General features: G+C 37.2%; 1 protein-coding gene across 1 annotated transcript in view; it reads left to right on the top strand.

Moving 5' to 3' along the window:
- The window catches only part of LOC108297534 (probable ubiquitin carboxyl-terminal hydrolase FAF-Y), a 222,617-nt gene that overhangs the window by 145,023 nt on the left and 53,480 nt on the right, over positions 1-24,114 (top strand). The window contains exons 22-26 of the mRNA XM_017520181.2: positions 4,991-5,121; positions 5,303-5,581; positions 9,086-9,211; positions 10,166-10,291; positions 15,621-15,790. Of these exons, the coding sequence (XP_017375670.2) occupies positions 4,991-5,121; positions 5,303-5,581; positions 9,086-9,211; positions 10,166-10,291; positions 15,621-15,790 (832 nt within the window). The remainder of the gene's footprint in view (positions 1-4,990; positions 5,122-5,302; positions 5,582-9,085; positions 9,212-10,165; positions 10,292-15,620; positions 15,791-24,114) is intronic.

Below are 24,114 nucleotides of genomic sequence, written 5' to 3'. Positions count from 1 at the left end.
AATTCAGCTATTGAAACTTTTGTATGCTTTGCGAAGTTCTTGTGTTGTTTTTCAGCTCCATCAATTCATTTATATTCCTCTGTAAGCTGTTTATTCTCTTTAGCAATTTGTCAAACCTTTTTTGAAGGTTCTTAGTTTGTTTGCATTGGGTTAAAACATGTTCTTTTAGCTCAAAGAAGTTTGTTTTTACCCACCTTCTGAAGCCTGTTTCTGTCAATTCATCAGACTCATTCTCTATCCAGGCTTGTTTTCTTACTGGTGAGGAGTTGTGATCCCTTGGAGGAGGAGAGGCTTTCTGGTTTTGGGTGTTTTCATCCTTTTTGCGCTGGTTTCTTCCCAACTTTGTGGATTATTTACCTGTGGTCTTTCTAGTTGGTTACTTTCAGATGGGGTCTCTGAGTGGATGTCTTTTTTGATGGTGATGAAGTTCTTTCTTTCTGTTTTTTAGTATTCCCTCTAACAGTCAGGTCTCTCTGCTGTAGGACTGCTGGAGGTCCACTCCAGACCCTGCTTGCCTGGGGATCATCTGCAGTGGTTGCAGAACAGTAATAGTTGCTGCCAGTTTCTTCTTCTGCTATCTTTGCCCCAGAAGTATACCCACCAGATGTCTGTCTGAGCTCTCCTTTATGAGGTGACCCTGGATATACAGGGGTTGGGGAGTTGCTTGAGGAGACTGTCCTTTATAGGAGCTCAAGTGCTGAGGTGTGAGCTCCATTGTTCTGTTGAGCGCTGCAGGGCAGGTACATTTAAGTCTGCTGCAACAGAACTCATAACCACCTTTTTTTCCCCCAGGTGCTCTGTCTCAGGAAGATAGGGTTTTATTTATCAGTTTCTGTTGTGCTGCTGCCTTTTTTTCAGGGATACCCTGCCCAGCGAGGAGGTTGTGTAGTCACAGTTTGCCAGCAGAGGCATTGCTGAACCGCTGTGGGCTCTGCCCAGCTGCTGTGTGCACTTCTTTCAGTTTCATTTGTAGGGGTATAGTTAGAACTGCCTTGGTGATGGCGGCCCACCTCTGCAATGGTGACCCACCTCTGTAATGGCAGACTCTCTCTGTAATGCCGGACTGCCTCAGTAATTGTGGGCTGTCTCAGTAATGGCGGGCTGCCTCCGTAATGCTGGACTGCCTCAGCAATGGTGGACTATCTTGGTAGTGGTGGACTGCCTTGGTAATGGTGGACGCCCTTCCGCCACAGAGCTGGACCATCCCACGTTCAGCTGTGCTTGCTGTGAAACTCTCAATTTAGAGCGTTTCAGATTGCTGGTCTATGTGGGGGTGGGACCAGTTGAAACGGTTTCTGGATGTCTGTGAGTTTTTGTGTGGAAGACTGCTGTGCCAGCTGAAACAGCCGTGTTGGAGACTTGCAGTGCTTTTCTGCCCAAGAATCTCCTAGCCTGGCTCCCTGTTACAGTCCCCTTTTTATCAGTTGAACGGGTGACTGTCTCCCAGGCATTCCAGTCACATGTTGGAAAGATGCCCGGATTGTGTCAGTTTTTGTGTGGAGACCCTTTGCGCTGGCTGAAATAGCCACGCTAGAGCCTTCTGGCGCTTTTCCGTCTGGGAATTTCCTGGCCTGGCTCTCTGTTTTAGTCCTCTTTTTATCAGTTGATCGGGTGACTCTGTCTCCCAGGCATTGCAGTCGCCAGTTGAAATGGCCCCTGGATTTGTGTGAGTTTTTGTGTAGAGACCCGCTGTGCTGGCTGAAACACCCACGCTGGAGACTCCTGGCTCTTTTCTGCCTGGCAATCTCCTGGTCTGTTAGCAACAAAAATTTGTTTGGAAAGTCGGTGACCACTTAACCTATGCGTTTTTGCTAGGAGCTACAATCCTAGAGCTGTCCCTATTCAGCCATCTTGGATCCCTCTCAAACTTCTCTTTAACATACAATTTAAGCAGATTACTGCTAGAAATAAGAGTAACTGTGTGCCTAATTTGGATGGCCCAGGCAGATACCTTAGTGTGACTAGCTGCTGTTTTGGAAAATACTAAGTATACACAAAATGAAGAGAAGTTGTTGGCTTAACAGCATTGAAATAAAGCAGGTGAATGAAAGAATATTCGGAAACCAGGACTGCTATATAGGAGTCTTATGTTTGCATTCTTTGGGTTGTGTACCTGGGACTCCAATCACTGGATGACAGTTGTAAGGTTTATTACCGAGTCAAAATGAGGAAACTGAGGCCAGTATAAGAAAATGAAAAGCCAATTTATTCAGCTCCCAGTCAAAGTTCTGTGGTCCGGGAAGGGGCCAGAGAAGTCGCGCTTGACTTTTCTGGGTGTGGGGATTTATGGGCAGGGGGTGGTGGGAGCGATTGATTGGCTATTGGGGAAACAAAGCATAGGCGATTTCATTGGTTATTAGGGAGACAGGGCATGGATGTAGTGAGCTGCCATTGGTAGGCGGGAAGGACTACTGGTAGGTGGGCTGGCCGGGGACGTTCAGGCTGGGCTGCTATTGGACAAGTTTTGGTGAGGTGTTTTTTGGCCTCGGACTGGTGGTTGAGCACTTAGTTTGGTGCTTAATGTAGATCTGGGTGCGATAGCAGAGGTGAGTGTGAGGAATTCACATGGAGAAGCCAGATGCTGAGTAATGATGACGCAGTTATCAGGCATGAGCAGGGATGGGTGTGCCCGTCTAACTCCCTTCGAGGCAACCAGCCTTACAGCAGTAACTATGTTTAACTTACTGAGAACGTTTTTCCAAAGTGGCTATACCCATTGATATTCCGGTAGGATTACGGTTTCTTTTCATCTTCACCAATACCACTTAGCTTTTTTTTTTTTTTAATTCAGTTATCCACAGCAACTGATGTGGGCTGCTGAGAGCATTGCAAGGTTGGGACTGGGTGTTCACTTTTAATTTCTTAAGGTAGAGCTGAAAGCTTTTACATATGCAGCACTCAAGCTAATGGCTTTTCTTTCTATTTGAAGGTTACACCTCTGCTCTCTGGCTCTTCTTGCCTAGGAGGGATCCCTTCTGCAGAGCTTGACTTGCACATTATACTAACATTATACTTTTTTGGCCAATTGGATATGAGCTAATTGGTGTTACAGAAATGTGTTCTTATAAAAAAAGGAAGCTTACTTCTCCAATGCAGTTACTGAGTTTTGCTTGGTTTCTTCTGTTTCCTATATTGTTGCCTATGTTTACTGAGGCTTTTTTTTTTTTCTTCTATGAAAACATAATCAACTTTTGGCATTGTAATAGTTTTAAAGTCCTAATGATTAATACAGAGTGCTTCCATATGCCTTTCAGATTCTGTAACTGTTAATATTGTGTGACGTCTGTTATATCATTTTTCTCCATAGTTATTCTAGCATTTGAAGAGAAAGTTAGAGATAACCTGTGTCTTTTTACCTATCTCAGTTTGTTTGCTTAGAACAAGAATATTCTCTTAACCACAGAAGTTATTAATATCAGGAATTATAACACCTTTGATGACCTTGACATTGTTGAAGAACAGACCCCCATTTTGTACACTATTCCTCAAACTGGGCTTGTATACTTTTTAGTATAATCAGGCAATTCACTTTTTAAAAGAAATTATGGAAAAGTTTCCATAGTTTATCTTAACTATTTTAAATTGTATAATAATTGTATAATTCATTAGTAATGAGTGTATTTACATTGTTGTACAGCCGGTCTCCAGAATATTTTTCTTCTAACAAAACCGAAACTTGATACCCACTAAAAACAACTCATTTCTTCCTACTCCCATGCCCTCACAGTCATCATTCTACTTTCTCTGAGTTTTACTACTGTACCTAGCTCATGTAAGAGAAATCATACAGTATTTGTCTGTTACTAGCTTATTTCCCTTAGTAATGTCCTCAGAGTTCATCATGTTTTAGCATGTGGCAGAACTGTTTTGTTTTTAAGGCTGAATAATATAGCATGGTTTGTATATGCCAGATTTTATTTATCCACTCAAATGTTGATGGACAGGTTGTTTTCAACTTGTGATTACTATGAACAATACCTCTTTAAATATCTGTATAGATGAAGTTTTGTTGGTGACTTATGTTTGCATTCTCTGGATTGTATACCTGGACTCAAATTGCCGAATTACAGTAGCTATGTTTAACTTACAGAGAACTACCAAGTTTTTCCAAGGTGGCTATACTGGTTTATGTTCCAGTAGGGGTGTTATGGTTTCTCCTCATCTTCACCAATACCACTTAACTGTTTTTATTGATTCAATTATCCATTTTGCTGGTGCTGAAGAGAGATTATAATGTGATTTTGTTTTGCATTTATTTTATGGCAAATGATGATGAGCAATTTTTCATTTGCTTTCTAGCCATTTATCTATTTTTGAATAAATCTCTGTTAATATCTTTTGCTCATTTTATTTTTAAGACAAAGTCTCTCCATGGCCAAGACTGGACTGCGGTGGTGCAGTCTCCGCTCACTGCACCCTCTGCCTCCTGGGTTCACGCAATTCTCTTGACTCAGCCTTCTGAGTAGCTGGGATTACAGGCACATGCCACCACATCTTGCTGAGTTTTGTATTTTTACTATAGGTGGAGTTTCACCGTATTGTCAGGCTGGTCTCAAATTCCTAACCTCATGATCCACCTGCCCTGGACTCTCAAAGTGCTGGGATTATAGGCATGAGCCCCCATACTTGGCCAGTCTTCTCTGATTTTTAGTTGATTATTTTTCATTTTACTATTCAATTATGAGTGGTCAATGATTATTTTATTTTTCTTTCCATTTTTTGGTTTCGGTCTGTCTCCAGTGGATGAAGGACGATATATTGAAGTCTCTGGAAAGCAAACTCCTCCCTTCATATTTTGCATTGGCAGTTAAGGAGTCCTGATTGATCATTAATCAGTCCAGTTCTAGTTATATTAACATTTGATCTCAGCTTAATTGAGATTTGTGGATATAATTTTATTTAAGATAATATTCTTTAAAATGGAAAATGTGAAATATTAATAGCACATGAGTTACATTTAATTTTAGTCTGTGTCTTTTTTTCTTTGCAGATAGAACCGCTGTAGAAAAATTAAGAGCTATTTGTTTAGACCATGCAAAATTTGGAGAAGGCGAACTTAGTCCTCCTCTTGACTCTCTTTTCTTTGGTCCTTCTGCCTCCCAAGTTCTATACCTAACAGAGGTTAGTTTTTGCCTTTGCAAAAATATAATTTTTACATTATACAGTAATGTAAAGAACACTGACAAGACTGGAACGAAGGTTTTTTAAATAGTCAAGAATTTCTTAGCAGTGATAAGAGGAGAAATAGATGTTACAAAGTTTTTTTAAATCCCTTTTAATATAGTCTCTTTTTTTTTTTCAGGTAGCTTATGCCTTGTTAATGCCTGCTGGTGCACCTCTAACTGATGGGTCCTCTGCCTTTCAAGTTCACTTCTTGAAACATGGTGGCTTACCCCTTGTACTGAGTATGCTAATAAGAAATAACTTCTTATCAAATACAGATATGGAAACTCGAAGGAGTGCTTATTTAAATGCTCTTAAAATAGCCAAACTCTTGTTAACTGCCATTGGCTATGGCCATGTTCGAGCTGTAGCAGAAGCCTGTCAGCCAGTTGTAGATGGTACAGATCCTATAACACCGGTAATAAATGTTAAAAAAAAAAAAAAACTTATAAATATATGTATGTAGTTTAATATATGTAGTTTTTAATATTTAATAAATCTAAACTGTATCTTTTAAGTAGATGATTCAAATAATTCAAAATATAACATTTTTTTCTATTAAGTCGATTTGTATTAAAAACGTAAAGATTGATTACTGATTTTACTATGTTAAGTGAACTTCCCAGTCTCTTTAAATCCTTTTTTTACTTTCAGTTGTTTAATGAAAACTTCACCTGAATCTTTTGTTAAATCATACCGGAAAGATATGTAAAGACAGTTCATTATATAGAAGAATATATTATTGCCATGCTGCAAGCCTCTCTTCCACCATGACTAAGAATCTCTCTCTGCTTTGCCATTAGCCTTGAGCAGCATCACCAACAGTTCTCAAGATGTGCCTAGATTAGATGCAAAGGCTGAGTTCAGCTCTAACCAAAATTAAGTCACTTCTCTTATAAGTGATGGTTTTACTAATTACTACTTGGAGATAAAGTGGTTCAGGGACACAGATTTATTATGTGTAATCTGTTAATGAGGGATATTTGAATAGTGACAATTTTATGTGTATTCTAAATTTACTAATTTTATCTTAGATATTAGTTGTGTTGTCATAACTGACCTAAACAAAATGGCACATTTGCTTCGCAGTTAATTCTGAGGTAGTGTAAGTCTAGGTTTGCTTCTCGAGCAGTCAGTGAAGCAAGTTTAACCTTTTGTTAATAATTATTGAAGCTAGATAATGGATATTTGAGGATTTATTATATTCTTTTTTCTGCTTTTGTATATTTTTGAAATTTTTCATTTGAAAAAAGGATAAAAAGAAGAAATGGGTCTTGTACATGTTAATTTAGATTATAAATTTACATAGCTCTGTCTCCATCCTGAGTAAGTTTTGTTGCTTTATATTGTGGGCTTTATGCATATTTACATAAAAAGAGGTTCTTACTGTCCTTGTGATAGGAGTTAACTGAGATACAAATAAGATGCTTTTTGTGTCTTCTTAGACATTTCTTTGTGCATTAAGAAATGTGCTACTGAAGGACACAGATAATACATAATAATCTCTAATCATATTCTAGTAAAGAGCTGAAAAAAACTAGTATTTAAAATATGTTTAATACACAACTGCCTACAGTACTTACAATACGTTACACTTTGAGAAATAGGAAAACTTGAAGAAAATTCTAATCATGTTTCTCTCATAGATGTAAAAGCTTTTTATACTGCTAAGTAAAATGTTATAGTACTTTTTGCACATTACATGTCTGTTATTCCTTAATTAACATGATTATTTTCCATGGAGAAATTTTGAATAGAGAATATTTGGTTCTGCCAGTATTACAGTAAAAATAGTTATTTTTGACCTTTGAGGCATTTCTAATCCTTTATTTGCTACAGTGTTGAATTGGAGAGTTAATATGTGAACAGTAGTAAGACAGTTTCAGTGTCAAAATAAATGACACAAGACTTTGCTGACATGGAAAACTTTACTTAGGTTAGAAAAATTTAGATTAGCAAAATTCAGCTCACAGTTTTTAAGCACTTTATTAATTCAACAAGTAATGTATTATGTATCTATTATCTACTGTATACTGGATATTGCTAAAGATGCACTGTAGACCTCACCTTACATAATTTCTATCTGCATACAGGCTGATTTATTGGATAATAATGATCAAAATATATTGCATTCTTTTTGCCAGTCACTGTGCATTATCCCCTTTAATCATGAAGATAGCTATATTTGTTGTCTCTGCTATTACATTTTCTTTTTTAAGACAGCGTCTCACTCTGTCTCCCAGGCTGGAGTGCAGTGGAGCAGTCTTGGCTTACTGGAACCTCCATCTCCTGGATTCAAGTGATTCTCCTGCCTCAGCCTCCCGAGTAGCTGGGACTACAGGCACCCATCACCACACCCAGCTAATTTTTGTATTTTTAGTAGAGATAGGGTTCCATGTTATTGTCCAGGCTGGTCTTGAACTCCAGACCTCAGTTGATCCACCCACCTTGGCCTCCCAAAATGCTAGGATTACAGGGATGAGCCACTGAGCCCGGCCCTTGCTATTAACTCCTATTTCATAAGTGAAAATTGAGACCTGGAATCTATGAAGCAGCTTGGTCCAAGATGATAACCGTCAGCTGATATTTTTAACTCAGTGAAGCTGCTGACTTAAAAACTACATTTTTACCACCTTTCAGTACTACTTTTTTTGTGAAATTTTATGTGGTATCAGTTGGCAAATCATTTTGAAAATTTTACTGAAAAATGAAAATAATATGTATGTAACTGATAAATTTTAAAGTTCTTTGGTTGAAATTGGAAGCAGTGGATAGAAATAGTTGATCTGTTCATCTTTGCCCACCTGACAATTGCAGTAACAGCTTCCTCAGACTCTTGAATTTCTGAAAATACCTGCTTTAATACAGCTTTTTAAAACTTTAGGCCTGGTACAGTGCCTTGTGCTTGTAATCCCAGCACTTTGGGAGGCCTAGTGGGACAGATCATTTGAGGTCAGGAGTCCAAGACTAGCCTGGGCAATATGGTGAAATCCTGTCTCTCCTAAAAATACAGTCATTAGCCAGGCATGGTGGTATGTGGCTTTAACCTCAGCTACTTGCGAGGCTAAGACAGGAGAATCGCTTGAACTCAGGAGGACGACGTTATAGTGAGTTGAGGTTTTACCACTGCATACCAGCCTGGGCAACAGAGTAAGACACCATCTCAAATATAAAAAAAATAAAATAAAACTTTACTGTGTAAATAAGAGTGTTAGAGAGGATGGCAGGTTAAACTGAGAAACTTTAGCTTGTCTGTTAAATGAGCATTAGAATGCAGGTGGCATTATCAGCCTTGAGCAAAATAAGAAGCACTGTAAAGACTAAGTTTGTAGATTTTAAACAACTGTTTACTAGTATCCCCAGTTTTCTTCCTGTTATGGTAGGCATAGTCATTTGTTGAAATGGGGTTTGGAAGAAGCTTCTACCCAGAAATATGTTGTGTCATTTATTCCCTGCAAATGACCCGAAGTGCAGAAATAATAATAGAATTCATCTTTAATTGGAGTTGCAGGGTGTTTGTATGTGTGTAGTTTATTTCACTTTGAGAAATATTCAATGTATAGCAATTCCACATTATGTTAATCCATTTGTCTGTTGATGGACATTTGGATTATTCCTAGTTTTGGCTAATGGGAGTGAAACTATTAGGAAACTCATCAATAAATCATAGAGCTTCTGTGGATATATGTTTTATATCTCCTGGGTAAAGACATCTGCACCTCTGTCACTTTGAAAGGCAATTCCGTAATGTTGGCCATGTGAAATAATTTTTGTGCAAACTTCCATAAACTCTATAGGGATAAGTTAAGGAATAACCTTCAGGTATTTTCAGATGAGGAGTATAAGGCTGAGTTTTTATGGAAAATTTTTAGGAATTATAGTATAGTTTTTTAATTTGATGTAAAATTATTATCTTTTTCAGATTAACCAAGTAAATCATGATCAAGCAATGGTGCTACAAAGTGCCCTTCAGAGCATTCCTAATCCCTCATCTGAGTGCGTGCTTAGAAATGAGTCAATACTTCTTGCTCAGCAAATATCTGATGAGGTTAGTATGAAACTTTGACTGTTGTGGGATCCTGAGTGTTTTCGGTTTACACATAAATAAATAAAGCTATAACAGTGTGTGGCTAAATATTGTAGACCCAAAGCACTCTAGTTTCTATCTCAATTTATTTACAGTTTCATAAAGTTATGATTGACCTGATAACTACTGATAACATTAGAATTTTAGAAATTTTAACATTTTTAAATAAACTTTTTGAGTTATAATTTATATTGCACAAACTAGACCAAATTGGTTTTGGTATATGTTTAAACTACTCACCGAAGCAAGGAATAGGACATTTATTTTGGCTTCAAAAGTTTTCTTATAATGTTTATTCTCTTAAATTTTGCATAAATGGAATCTTATATGTGGTACTCTTTTTGTGTTTGGCTTATATCCGTCAACATAATTTTGAAAATCATCCATGTTGTTATATATGTGTGTAGTTTATTTCACTTTGCGTAATACTCCATGTATTGTTACTCCACAGGTTGTTAATTAATTCATCTGTTGATAGACATTTAGATTATTCCTAGTTTTGACTGTTGTGAATAAAACTGTTAGGAAACCCATCAAGATATAGTGTTTTTGTGAACATATGTTTTTCTATCTCCTGGGTAAACACTTCTGCATAGCATAGCTAAGTAATTTGACTGTTTTCTATTCTTAAAATTTTATGAAAAATAGTATAGAGCCATATCAGACTTTAACTTAAAGCATATTTTGTAGGTACTGCTCTATATTCCCCTCATGTGGGAAGTCACATTTTTTGACTTAATGTTAAGATATCAAAAAAATGCAGCAAAGGCAGTTTTTGACCTTGTAAGTTTGATGCATGCTTACTTTTATTACCAGTTCTATTTCTTTCACAAAGAAAAATGTTATGTTTTCCTAATTATTCACTTTAATATTCATTCTATCAGGACTTTTAATTACTTATTTTTTTTTCTGCAGGCCTCAAGATATATGCCTGATATTTGTGTAATTAGAGCTATACAGAATATTACCTGGGCATCAGCATGTGGCTCACTAGAACTAGTATTTAGCCCAAACGAAGAAATAGCTAAAATTTATGAGATGGTAAGAATTACTGTAGAAATAGATTTTAAGACAATGTTGCTTGATTTTACATGTGATTAAATTTTCATCATTTTTGTCATCTTTAAAGACCAAGTGACTTATATCTAGCAGTGTAAAAGTAATTTCTACCTATAGATAAAATGAGAGTATAAACAACTTTATTTTGAAATAAAAATAGTTCAGAAGGCTGCCATGAGGCAGTTTTCTTTTCCTTTTTAAAAAAGACTTCTAATTGACTCAAATATAGTCACACTTAAATGAATCCACAGCTCACTATTTTCTTTACTTCTTCTTTTCTTTGTGATTTTGTCCCGTGTAAATTTTTGCTAATTGTTTCTTTGGGAATCATGGCATTTAAATTTTACTTGGAGCCAGGCATGGTGGTTCTGCCTGTAATCTCAGCACTCTAGGAGGCTGAGGTGGCAGGATCGCCTGGGGTCAGGATTTCGAGACCAGCCTGACCAACATGGTGAAACCCCATCTCTACGAAGAAAAAAATAAAAAACTTAGCGGCACGTTGTGGCACACACCTGTAATCCCAGCTGTGTGGTATGCTGAGACATGAGAATTGCTTGAATCCAGGAGGCATTGAGTTAAGATCACGCCTCTGCACTCAAGCCTGAGTGGCAGAGCTGGATTCTGTCTGGACTCATACATACATACATACATACGTACATCATACATACATACATACAGGTTTTACTTGGTTCTGTTACAACACCGGAAAGCAGGAAGAGTGTCTACCATTTAAGTATTATGACCAGACTTTTTGTAGATTAAACAAGCTATTTACAGAAATAAGACTGTCTTTAGCTCTTTGACGTCTATGGTATTTACCTACTCACCCCTGTAGACCGCTGATGGTCTATTTTTAAATATTCATTAGTGTATTTAAATACACATTCGTAAAAGGAGAAAGTGAGTGATGGCATTACACAACTTCCCTTTTTGGAATATTTGAATGATTAATTCTGTTCCAGATATACAAGTCTTGATTACTTTTTGATGGATAGAGGCAGATTAAAAATTATTAGCTACTTAGTTGATTGTATTTAGGTTGCACATTTTTATTCTGATCGGTTTTTGATTGGGATTTTTTTTTTCTTATTATACTTTGAGTTCTGGGTTACATTTGCAGATCTTGCAGGATTATTGTATAGGTATACCATATACCATGGTGGTTTGCTGTCTCTATGTCCCCCCATCACCTAAATAAGCCATTTCTCCCAGTGTTATCCCTCCCCAACCTCCCTGCTCCTGCCATTATTCCCCTAGTTCCTCACTCCCCAACATATCCCTGTGTGCGATGTTACCCTCCCTGTGTTAACGTGACTTCATTGTTCACCACCCACCTGTGAGTGAGAACATGCGGTGTTTGTTGTTCTGTTGTTGTGTGAGTTTGGTGAGCATAGTGGTTTCCAGATTAATCGATGTCCCTGCAAAAGACACAAACTGATCATTTTTTATGGCTGCATAGTATTCAAATATGGGATTATGTGAAAAGACCAAATCTACATTTGATCAGTGTACCTGAAAGTGATGGGGAGAACAAAACCAAATTGGAAAACACTCTTCAGGATATTATCCAGGAGAACTTCCCCAACCTAGCAGGGCAGGCCAACATTTAAATACAGGAAATACAGAGAACACTGCAAAGATACATCGAGAAGAGTAACCCCAAGGCACATAATCATCAGCTTCACCAGTGTTGAAATGAAGAAAAAAACGCTAAGGGAAGTCAGAGAGAAAGGTTGGGTTACCCACAAAGGGAGGCCCATCAGTTTCTGCCAGTTCACTCAGTAGAAACCCTACAAGGCAGAAGAGAGTAGAGGCCAATATTCAGTATCCCAAAAGAAAAGAATTTTCAACCCAGAATTTCACATCAAGCCAAACTAAGCTTTGTAAGCGAATAAGAAATAAAATCCTTTATGGACAAGCAACTTCTGAGAGATTTCGTCACCACCAAGCCTGCCCTACAAGAGCTAAAGGAAACACTAAACATGAAAAAGGAACAACCAGTACCAGCTACTGCAGAAATAATTGTAAAGAGCATCGACACTGTGAAGAAACTGCATCAACTAATGGACAAAACAACCAGCTAGCATCAAAATGGCAAGATGAAATTCACACATAACAAATTAACCTTAAATGTAAATGGGCTAAATACCCCAATCAAAAGACACAGACTGGCAAATTGGACAAACAGTCAGGACCCATTGGTGTGCTGTATTGAGGAAACCCATTTCACACATAAGTTCAAAATAAAGGGATGGAAGAAAATTTAACAAGCAAACAGTAAAAAGCAGGGGTTGCGATTCTAGTCTCTGATAAAACATATTTTAAAGCAACAAAAATCAAAAGAGACAGGGGCATTACAAAATGGTAAAGGAATTAATGCAACAAGAATAGCTAACTATCCTAAATATATGTGCAGTCAATACAGGAGCACCCAGATACATAAAGCAAGTTCTTAATGACATCCAAAGAGACAGCCACACAATAATAGTGGTAGACTTTTAACACCCCACTGTCTATACTAGACAGACAAATGAGACAGAAAATTAACAACGATATTCAGGACTTGAACTCATACCTGGAACAAACAGACGTAGACATCTATAGAACACTCCACCCCAAAAACACAGAGTACGCATACAGTCTTCTCAGCACCACACCACACTTATCTAAAATTGACCACATAATTGGTAGCAAAATAATTCTCAGCAAATGCAAAAGAATGGAAATATAACAAACAGTCTCTTAGGCCACAGTGCAATCAAATAAAACTCAGGATTAAGAAACTCATTCATAACCACACAATTGTATGGAACTGAACAACCTGCCCCTGAATGACTACTGGATAAATAATGAAATGAAGGCAGAAATAAAGATGTTCCTTGAAACCAATTAGAATGAAAACACAACATACCAGAATCTCTGAAACATGTTTAAAGCAGTGTCTAGAGGGAAATTTATAGCACTAAATGCCCACCGGAGAAGTGAAGAAAGATATAAAATTGACACCCTAACACCACGATTAAAAGAACTTACAGGAGCAAGATCAAACAAATTGAAAAGCAACAAAAAACATTCCATGTTCATGGTCAGGAAGAATCAATATGAAAGTGGCCATACTGCCCACAGTAATTTATAGATTCCATTCTATCCCCATCAGCTACCAATAACCTTCTTCACAGAATTGGAAAAAAAAACCTTAAACTTCAGATGGAACCAAAAAAGAGCCCACATAGCCAAGACTATCCTAAGCAAAAACAAAACAAAGCTGGAGACATCACGCCACCTATCTTCAAACTGTGTTACAAGGCTACTCTGATCAAAACAGCATGGCACTGGTACCAAAACAGAAATATAGACCAATGAAACAGAACAGAGGCCTCAGAAATAATGCTATACATCTAAAAACTGATGAAAACAAGCAATGGTGAAAGGATTCCCTATTTAATAAATGGTGTTGGGAAAACTGGCAGTCATATGCAGAAAGCTAAAACTGGATCCCTTCCTTACACTTTATACACAGATTGACTCTAGGTGGATGAAAGATTTAAACATGAGGTCTAACACCTTAAAAACTCTAGAAGAAAACCTAGGCAGTACCATTTAGGACATAGGCATGAGCAAGGACCTCATGACTAAAACACCAAAAGCCAAAATAGACAAATGGGATCTAATTAAACTTAAGAGCTTCTGCACAGCAAAAGAAACTACCAATAGACTGAACTGGCAACCAACAAAATGGGAACAAATATTGGTAATCTACCCATCTGACAAAGAGCTAATATCCAGAATCTACAGAGAATTTAAACAAATCTATGAGAAAAAATAGATTTGCCCACATCTATCAAAATGTGGGCAAAGGATATGAACAGATACTTTTCAAAAGAAGACATTTATGCAGCCAACAAATATGAAAAAAAGCTCATCATCACTGGTCATCTGAGAAATACAAATCGAAACTACATTGAGATGCCACCTCACGCCAATTAGAATGGCGATCATGAAAAATCAGGAGACAACAGATGCTGGAGAGGATGTGGAGAAATAGGAACACTTTGACACTGTTATTGGGAGTGTAAGTTAATTCAACCATTGTGGAAGACAGTGTGGCGATTCCTCAAGGATCTAGAAATAGAGATTCCATTCAAGCCAGCAATCTCATTACTGGGTATATACTGTATACCCAAAGGATTATAAGTCATGCTGTTACAAAGACACATGCACACATACATTTATTGCAGCACTGTTCACAATATCAAAACTTGTAACCAACCCAAATGCCCATCAGTGGTAGACTGGATAAAGAAAATGTGACACATATACGCCATGCAGTACGATGTAGCTGTAAAAAAGGATGAGTTCATGTCCTTTGCAGGACATGGCTGAAACTGGAAACCATCATTCTCAACAAACTGATACAAGAACAGAAAACCAAACACTGCATGTTCCCACTCGTAAGTGGGTATTGAACAGTGAAAACACTTGGACACAGGGAGGGGAACATCACACACTGGGATCTGTTGGATGGAGGGCTAGGGAAGGAATAGCAAGGGATGGAGGGCTTTGGGGAGGGATAGCATTAGGAGAAATACCTAATATAGATGACAGGGTGGTGGATGCAGCAAACCACCAACATGTCACTTGTATACCTATGTAACAAACCTACATGATCGGCACATGTACCCCAGAACTTTGAAGGATAACAAATAAATGTTTTAAAAAAGATAATCTCTGGGAAAAAGCACAAAAATGTAGAAATAGCCCATAAATGGACTAAGAAAAGGACACTTTTTACATAATGGGAGTTGAAAGAAGAAGGCAGAGAATCACCTTGCTCAACTTCATTTGGGAACATGTGCCTTGGATGACTCATATTTTTCTCTGTTGTTAGCCTGTTATGAAAGCATTGTGAGTACTGACTTTGGTCAACAAGTGCATGTTAGCAAAAAGATCAATTAGCAAATACAGTATCTGTGAACAACAACAACAAAATGAAATTACTTGTAGTTAGGCTCTGCAATAGAACTAGTCAAAGACGCAAACTGCAATGCCACAGTGATTCTCTAGTAGCTATAATGATTGAAGCAGATCACTCATATCCAGATGAACAAAAAAAGTGAGGAATACCTGTCACTAAATATGCTTTTTGAATCCCAATTGGGGCATATTCCAAAGACACTCTGTAGCCACAAGTGAAGAGTCTGGGGCTGCATGGTCTTTACTGAGTAGATAGTTGTCAATGATAGCTAGAGGATTTGTGACTTTCTTCTTGAATATATTTCTGGATAATTTGCTCCTGATTCTAATTTTGCAGACCACCAATGGAAGCCATGAGCTGGAGGTGGAAGATGAACACGTTTGCTGTGAAGCACTGGAAGTGATGACCTTATGTTTTGCTTTATGTCCGACAGCTTTGGATGCACTTAGTAAAGAAAAGCCTTGGCAAACATTCATCATTGACTTACTGTTGCACTGTCCAAGCAAGTATGTGATTTTCAAATTTAATTTGAAGGAAGACTCACATTACTGTGTGAAGCAGAAATGGATGACTTATAAAGAAAATTTTTTTCTAGAAATGAAGGAAGGAACCCTTTTCTTTGCCCATGTAACACCTTGAACTATTGAAGAGATTTTTAAAACAAATATGTTCCACTTAAATTTGTTTTTATCTCTGCAAGATGCCAGCATTATTATTATTTTTAATATTTTTTATTGTGGTAAAATATATAATATGCATAACACAAAATTAACCATTTTAACCTCTTTTAAGTTAGCATTGTTTAGTGGCATTAATTGCACAATAGTATGTAGCTATGACTGACATATTGAATGATTGCAATATTGTGTGATCATTACTACTATGTCTCCGAACTATTTTATCACCCTCCAAAAAGTTTTTTAAACAATGACTCCCATTTTCAGTACTCTCCAATCTCTGGTAACTTAAAATATTCATTCAGTTTCTATGAATTTCCTATTTTAGGTACCTCATGTAAGTGGAATCAAACAAATTTGTATGTTTTGTTTCTAGTTTGTTAGCATAATGTTTTAAAGGTTCATCTATGTTGTAGCATGTCAGAACTTGATTCATTTTCAGAGGTGAGTGATACTGTCTTGTCTTGTATCTATATACTAGATGTTGTTTATGCATCAGGCTGTTGATAGACACCTGGATTATTGTGAACGTAACTATGAGCACAGATCTCAGTTTCTATTCTCAGAGCTGTTGAGCATATTTCTAGAACTGGGTATGCTGGGTCATGCAGTAAACTGTGTATAACTTTTTAATGATCTACTGAACTTTGTATTTTGTTTTTTACTTTTGTTTGTTTTGTTTTGTTTTTTTGGTGACCTGTACGGGGAACAAACCTGCTAAACTTTTTTAACATTGGCTTCACCACTTTACATTCCCAACATCAACTTACACAGGCTTCAGTTTCTCCACATCCTCTCCCGCACTGTTTTCACTTTTATTGATGGCCATCCTAATGTATGTAAGATAGAACCTTATTGTGGTGTGTATTTGCATTTTCCTAGTGACTAATGTGGTGATATTGAACATCTGCTCTTGTGGTATTACTGAACACTGGTATATCTACTTTAGAGAAATGTATATTCCATTTTTTATACTATGTTGAATTTTATACCATTGTTGAATTTGATTATTTTTTGTAGTGAGCTTCTTCATATATAATGGATGTTGATTCCTTAACAGGCTAATGATTTATAGACATTTTCTTCTGTTCTCTAGGATTTATTTCTACTTTGCTGATAATATTCCTTTATGCACAGAAGTTTTTAATTTTCATGAGATTTTTAAATTTTCATGAGAAATTAATTTCTGTCTTTTTTGGTTGCCTGTATTTGCATCATCTTCAGTATGAATCATTGGCAAATATAGAGCAAAAGCTGTTTTCTCCTACATTGTTTTTGAAGAATTTTATATTTTTATAGTTCTTAATTTAGGTCTTTGATTTAATTTGAGTTGATTTTTATGAGTGATGTGAAGCTAAGTGTGCAGCTCCATTCTTACGAATGTGAATATCCAGCTTCAGTTATCATTATCTGAACAGAGTGGTCTTAACCCATTGAGTGGTCTTGGCACTTTTTTGAAGATAAAAGGGATTGTTTCTAGGCTCTGAATTATATTCCTTTAGTCCATATGCCTGTCCTTAGGCCAGTGCCTGATTGCTTTAGCTTTGTCGTACATCAGGAAATGTGAATCCTTCAACTTTGCTGGGGTTTTTGGTTTGTTTGTGTTTTGGTTTTATATAGAGTTTTATTTGTTTTTGTGGTTATGTGGACCTTTCTGAGTTCTGTGAAAATCCATATAAATTTTAAGTTGGGAGGTTTTTTTCTATTACACAAAAAGCTCTTTTTTTCAATTACAAAAATAAATGCTATTTTGAGAGTGATTGCATTGAATCTCTCTCAAAAGAGTAATTGCCACTTAACAGTATTAAGTCTTCCAAACATTAACATTGGATGTCTTTTCATTTACTTACGTTGTATTTATTTCTTTTAATGCTCATTTCTTCTCTGCTAAATTATTTCTAAGTACTTTATTGCTAACTTGCTCTTTTTGCTGCTTTTGTGGATGGAATTGTTTTCTTAATTTCCTTTTGAGTGTTCATTGCTAGTATATAGAACAATAACTAATTTTTTTTTATTGATTTTTTTCATCCTTCAATTCTGTTAAATTTCTTTGTGGATTAGAGGTTGTTTTACAGAAAGATCATGTCACTTGCAAATAACATAGTTTTACTTCTTTCTTTCCTTTTTGGGCCAGTTTTATCTTTTCTCTTTTTTGCCTAACTGCTCTACTGGTTTGATTAGAAGTAGTAAGAGCAACGATGCTTGTCTTGTTCCTGATTCAGGAAAAGCTTTTAGTCTTTCACCATTTTGTGATTTTGTTATTCCTGATGCAGACCCCTAGATAGGATTCCTGGACCTCAGTCAAGTCCACAGAGTTAAAGTGACATAAAGTTTTATGGTGATTTCTTGATTATATTTGAAACAGAGTGTTTATTTATGGTAAACAAGTGGATTATTCCTGGATTTTCTGGGTAAGGTGTGGGAATCTGTTGCTCCCCAACCCCAACTCACCTGAGAGTTTCTCCCTTTTTTGAACCATATAGGATAATGTCTGGATGGTGCCTACAGTGTTTGCAAAGTGATAACGGGGCTCTCAGGAGTGTCTTTTAGCAAGCTAATGCACTGTATGCATTGGTGTATGATGAGCCAGCTTCTTTACTGCTTCCTGTTGTATTAGCAAGGTCTTTGTGTTCTGCATCTTATGTGGACTTCCTGTCTCATCCTGTAAGAATGCCTAATCTCTTGAGAATGCAACCCAGTAGGTGTCAGCCTTATTTTACCCAGAGCCCATCCAAGTGGGAATTACTATGGTTCAAATACCTGTGACTCTTTTAGCTATTAGTTTTTCATATATGGCCTTTATGGTGTTAAGAACTTCTCCTGTTTTCCTAGTTTTTGAAATGAGTTTTACTATGAAAAGATGTTTACACTTGTTTGGCTAATTTTTTTCTTTTTTTTGAGACGGAGTTTTCTTCTTGTTGCCCAGGCTAGAGTGCAATGGCGCAGTCCTTAGCTCACTGCAACCTCCGCCTCTCAGGTTCAAGTGATTGTCCTCTCTTGGCCACCTGAGGAGCTGGAATTACAGGTGCCCTTCACTATGCCCTGCTAATTTTGGNACTGCAACCTCTACCTCCCAGCGATTCTCCTGCCTCAGCCTCCTGAGTAGTTGAGATTACAAGTGCCCACCACCACGCCTGGCTAATTTTTGTATGTGTAATATAGACAGGGTTTCACCAAGCTGGTCTTGAACTCCTGATCTTGGGTTATCTGCCCACCTTGGCCTCCCAAAGTGCTGGGATTATAGGGTTAAGCAACTGTGCCTGGCCTGGATAATTTTGTTTAATTAAGTGAGATGACCATGTTATTTTCTTTATTGTATTTCTGATGATATTTTTATTCTTCCTGATCCAGATCGTAAGAGAGGGTTCTTGGATCTTATGGAAGAAAGGATTCAGGGTGATCCCATAAAGTAAAAGCAAGTTTATTAAGAAAGTAGAGGAATAAAAAAATGGCTATTCCGTAAGCAGAGCACCTGCAAGGGCTGCTGGTTACCCATTTTTGTGATTATTTGTGAATATATGCAAAACTAGGGGTGGGTTATTCCTGCTTCCCATTTTTATAACATAAGGGTAACTTCCTGACATTGCCATGGTGTTTGTAAACTATCATGGTGCTAGTGGAACTGCAGCAATGATTTCCTGTCTCATTGCTGTCTTGGCTTTGTTGGGGTTTAACTGGCTTCTGTACTGCAACCTGTTTCATCAGCAAGGTCTTTATGATCTGTATCTTGTGACAACTTTCTGTCTCATCCTTTGACTTAGAATGCTTAACTGACTGGGAATGTAGCCTTTTTTACCCAGCCTCTGTTGGAGTTGAAATTGGTCTGGTTCAGAGGCTTCTGACAATATATCAAAAATAAATTGGTATATTTAAGCACCCATATATTCTTGATAAATTCCACACTTCAAGCCAGGCGTGGTGACTCATGCCCGTTAATACCAGCATTTTTTGAGGCTGAGGTGGGCGGATCACGGGAGGTCAGGAGTTCGAGACCAGACTGGACAACATGAGGAAACCCCATCTCCACTAAAAACACAAAAATTAGCTGGTGTGATGGCGGACACCTGTAATGCCAGCTATCAGGAGGCTGAAGCAGGAAAACTGCTTGAACCTAGGAGGCGGAGATTGCAATGAGCCAAGATTGTACAATCCAGCCTCAGTGACAGAATAAGACTCTGTCTCAAAGAAAAAAAAAAAAGATCCACACTTTGCCATGGTACCTCATACTTTTAATATGCTACTGGATTTGTTGCTAACATTTTATTGAGGATTTTTGCATGTATATTGTTGTCAATGAAAAGAGTCAAACTCTGTAAAATTTTGAAGAAATTTATGCTGAGCCAAATATCAGTGACCATGGTTTGTGACATAGCTCTCAGAAAGTCCTGAGAACATATGCCCAAGGTGGCTGGGGCACAACTTGATTTTATGCATTTTAAGGAGACATGAGACAGCACTCAAATACATTTAAGAAATATACTGGTTTGGTCCAGAAAGGTAGGACAACTCAAAAGTGGGTTAACAGGGGCTTCCAGGCTATCGGTAAATGCAAACATTTTTTGGTTGACAGTTGGTTTTAAGTTTATTCAAACACCTGGGATTACAGAAAGCACTGTTCAGGTTAAGATAGGCCTGGCAAAGTGGATCATGCCTGTAATCCTAGCACTTTGGGAGGCCGAGGTGGGCAGATCATGAGGTCAGGAATTCAAAACCAGTCTGGCCAGTATGGTGAAATCTCATCTCTACTAAAAATATAAAACAAATTAGCCAGGCATGTTGGCATGCACCTGTAGACCAGTTATTTAGAAGGCTGAAGCAGAAGAATTGCTAGAACCCGGGAGATGGAGGTTGCATTGAGCCAAGATCATGTCACTGCACTCCAGACTGGGCGACTTCATCTCAAAAAAAAAAAAAGGGAAAAAGGAAAAACAAAGAAAAGCACATGTTCAGGTTAAGATCAAAGATTGTGGAGACAGAGATTCTTTTGAAGTCTCAAAGCGCCATCCCTTAGAAACAATAAATGACAAATGTTTGTTATTCAGCTCTTTAAAAGGTGCTAAACTTTTAGTTTATTTCTTTAGGATTGACAGGGGCTGGAAGAAAATGATTTAGCTATGTTAATAGAGATTATTTATAGATGCAAATTTTGCCCCACAAAGGACAGCTTTGCAGAGCCATTTTAAGATATGGCTAAGAAAGATGTTTTGGGGTAAGATATTTTGATTTTTTTTCCTTGTAATGTTATGTCAGAGTCAGACTGGAAAAGTCAGGATATGTATATCTGAACAGATGAGACAGGGACATTTAGAACTTTCATAACCTGACACCCATCATGCTACTGCTGTGTCCAGTTTCCATAGACAGGAACGGGGGCCTCACATTCTATGCTTGGCCCAATTAGCTAAAAACTTGGAAATTTTCTAAACAAGTAAAGGCAGAGGAGAACAACAAAAAAAGAAGAAGTAACTTGAGGAATGCTTAGAGAAGTGATAACGCTTCCAAATAAGGAAAGGGAGTAAGCTTTGACCTAAGAGTTGCCTGGGCTTGTCAGGGCATGTCAGGGTAAATACCTAGGTTAAAATGTAAAAAGTAGGAACATGGAATGCATTTATTTTCTTATTAACACTAACAACTACTTTAAAATTATTAGCAAAAGCTTTAAAGTAAATGAACCTTTGAAGAAACTATTATTTATTCATAATAAACTAAGAGGAAAGCTTTGAAGAGGAACCTTTTATTTATTCTTATTTCACACACTTAGCCTTCCAAAGTGCTAGGATTATGGCTGTGAGCCACTGTACCTGGCTCATCAGTGGATTTTTTTTTATCAGAAATATTTATTCTAAGAAGTAAGTCTTTTGATTTAGAATTTTCTGTCACTGAGGTATTTGTATCTTCATAAAGACAAAGGCAGCATCTCAGATGTTTCTGTGTCTCTATTTGGGGGAAGGGAGCGGAGGCTGCTTCATACCCATTTAGATTCTGCATTCTAGGAGCAAAAAATAAGAAAGACAAATCCATACTTTTCTGTCATCCAAAACTAATATAGCATAATTCTGGTCTTTTCTATAGTACTAGTCATAGATAAAAATTAGAGCTTCCAAGAACAGTCTAGTACTCACCAGTATGCTTTTATATTTGGGTACGTATGTGCTTAAAATAATGACATTTGGGCAAAAAAGCTTTGTCATTATTTATTTTAAAGTTAAAGTGACTAAAAATGCCTTTCTAATATTAAATAAATAGCTTGGGTATTTCCAGTTCTGCTTCAAAGTACTACTTTGGGTGAACCTGTTTCGGGCTCTGAGGTTACATTATGGCATCTTGCAGCTAATGATGTATTCTGCTCAGCCCAGTTCCGATTTTCTTCTGCACATACTTTAGCATGGATTCTATCCCTGTGCTAAGCCCCAGATTTTCTTCAGCCCTTATACTCTTATTGGCCTATTCCAACTCCATCTTCACATTACGATGCACAAGGACTTTGGATTCTTCAAGCACAACTGTATTATAGGAGGCAAGCTCCTTAATTCGAACGATAACCTCCTGGGTAAAAGCTGCAGTCCAAAACACCTGAAACATCAGGCCTTTAGTATGTGTCTCCAGCATCAGTGGTGTTTGAAGTGACGCCTTTTCCGTTAGCCCAAACCACAAATAGCAGTGTGGATGGTGAAATAATAGGCTTCTTAAACTAAATGAAAGTATTCATAAAGTTTTTTATAGTATCCACTATTTTAATGGTATCTCTTACTTTTAACCTATGTCTTTCTATCCAAAGTGAGACTTGCGTAAATATAGAGATGAATCAGTTTTTTTTAAAGTGCATTTTGTTTGTCTGTGCCTTTTCATGTAGGAGCTTACATTTAAAGTTATTACAAGTAAGGAATGGCTTACTATGACATTTACCTATTTGTTTTCTATGTATTCTCTTTATCATTTGACCTTTAATTCTTCCATTGCCTGTTTTAAAATTTTGGTTAGTGTTTTAAAGATTTGCTTATTTCCTTTTCTGTGTTTTTATATTTCTTATTAGTTATATCTGGGACTTCAGTTAATATCCTAAACTTAAAATAGCCTACCTTGAATAATACTAACTTGTTTGAATAATATGAAGTTTAGTTGCACAGTATATAACTATGCTGCTTTTGTACTTTTCCATCCTTCCTAATCTATATTATTGTGACAGATTATATCTGTACACACTGAGTGTCCATTAAAATAGATTTGTAGTTGTTTTATGTAATAGTTACCTACCAGAAGTACAATAGTAATAGTTACCATTGCCAATGTTCTAATAGTAATAGCTGTTTTCTTTACAGTGTTAATTCTTTCTGTAGCTGAAAATTACTGTCAAATATCCTTTCAATTTAACTTGATGAGTTTCTTCTAGCAATCCTTGTAAAGCACGACTGGTAACAGAATTCCCTTTGCTTTTCCATATCTAGGCTTTTTTGCTTGAAATATTTTGGCAAATACAGATTTCTTGTTTGATAGCTTTTTTCTATTAATACTTTATTGTACTGCTGCCTCCTGGCTTCTGTGTTGTCCATGGTTTGTGAGCTGTCTGTTGTTTATCAGTACTGCTTTCTACGTATGAGTCCCATATTTTCCATGCTTTTTTGAGCTATCTGTTGTTAATCTTCTTTAATGCTGTTGAGATGCAGTCTCATTCTGTTGCCAGGCTGGAGTGCAGTGGCATAATTTCAGCTCACTGCAACCTCCAACTCCCTGGTTCAAGAGAGTCTTCTGCCTCAGACTCACGCATAGCTGGAATTACAGGCACATGCTACCATGCCCAGCTAATTCTTGTATTTTTACTAGAGACAGGTTTCACCATGTTGGCCAGGATGGTGTTGATCTCCTGATCTCATCATCCGCTTTCCTTCCTTGGCCTGCCAACATGCTGGAATTACAGACATCAGCCACCACTCCTGGCTTCTGTTGTTACTAAGACTCCCTTCTGCATGATAAATTGCCTCTCCCTTTCTGTTGTTATAATTCTCTTGTCTTGGCTCTTGACTGACTATAATTTTCTTCATATGGCCGGCTGTCTTTGACCGTATTCTCATTAAGATTTTTACCTTTCTTGAATTTTGACATTCAGATATTTCATCAAGCTTGGGTAATTTTCAGCTGTTTATGTCTTCAGATAT

Source organism: Cebus imitator, unplaced genomic scaffold, assembly GCF_001604975.1.
Source record: "Cebus imitator isolate Cc_AM_T3 unplaced genomic scaffold, Cebus_imitator-1.0 Scaffold811, whole genome shotgun sequence".
Taxonomy (NCBI): domain Eukaryota; kingdom Metazoa; phylum Chordata; class Mammalia; order Primates; family Cebidae; genus Cebus; species Cebus imitator.
The sequence above is the reverse complement of the archived record's forward strand: the minus strand, read 5'-3'. Positions and strand labels throughout refer to the sequence as shown.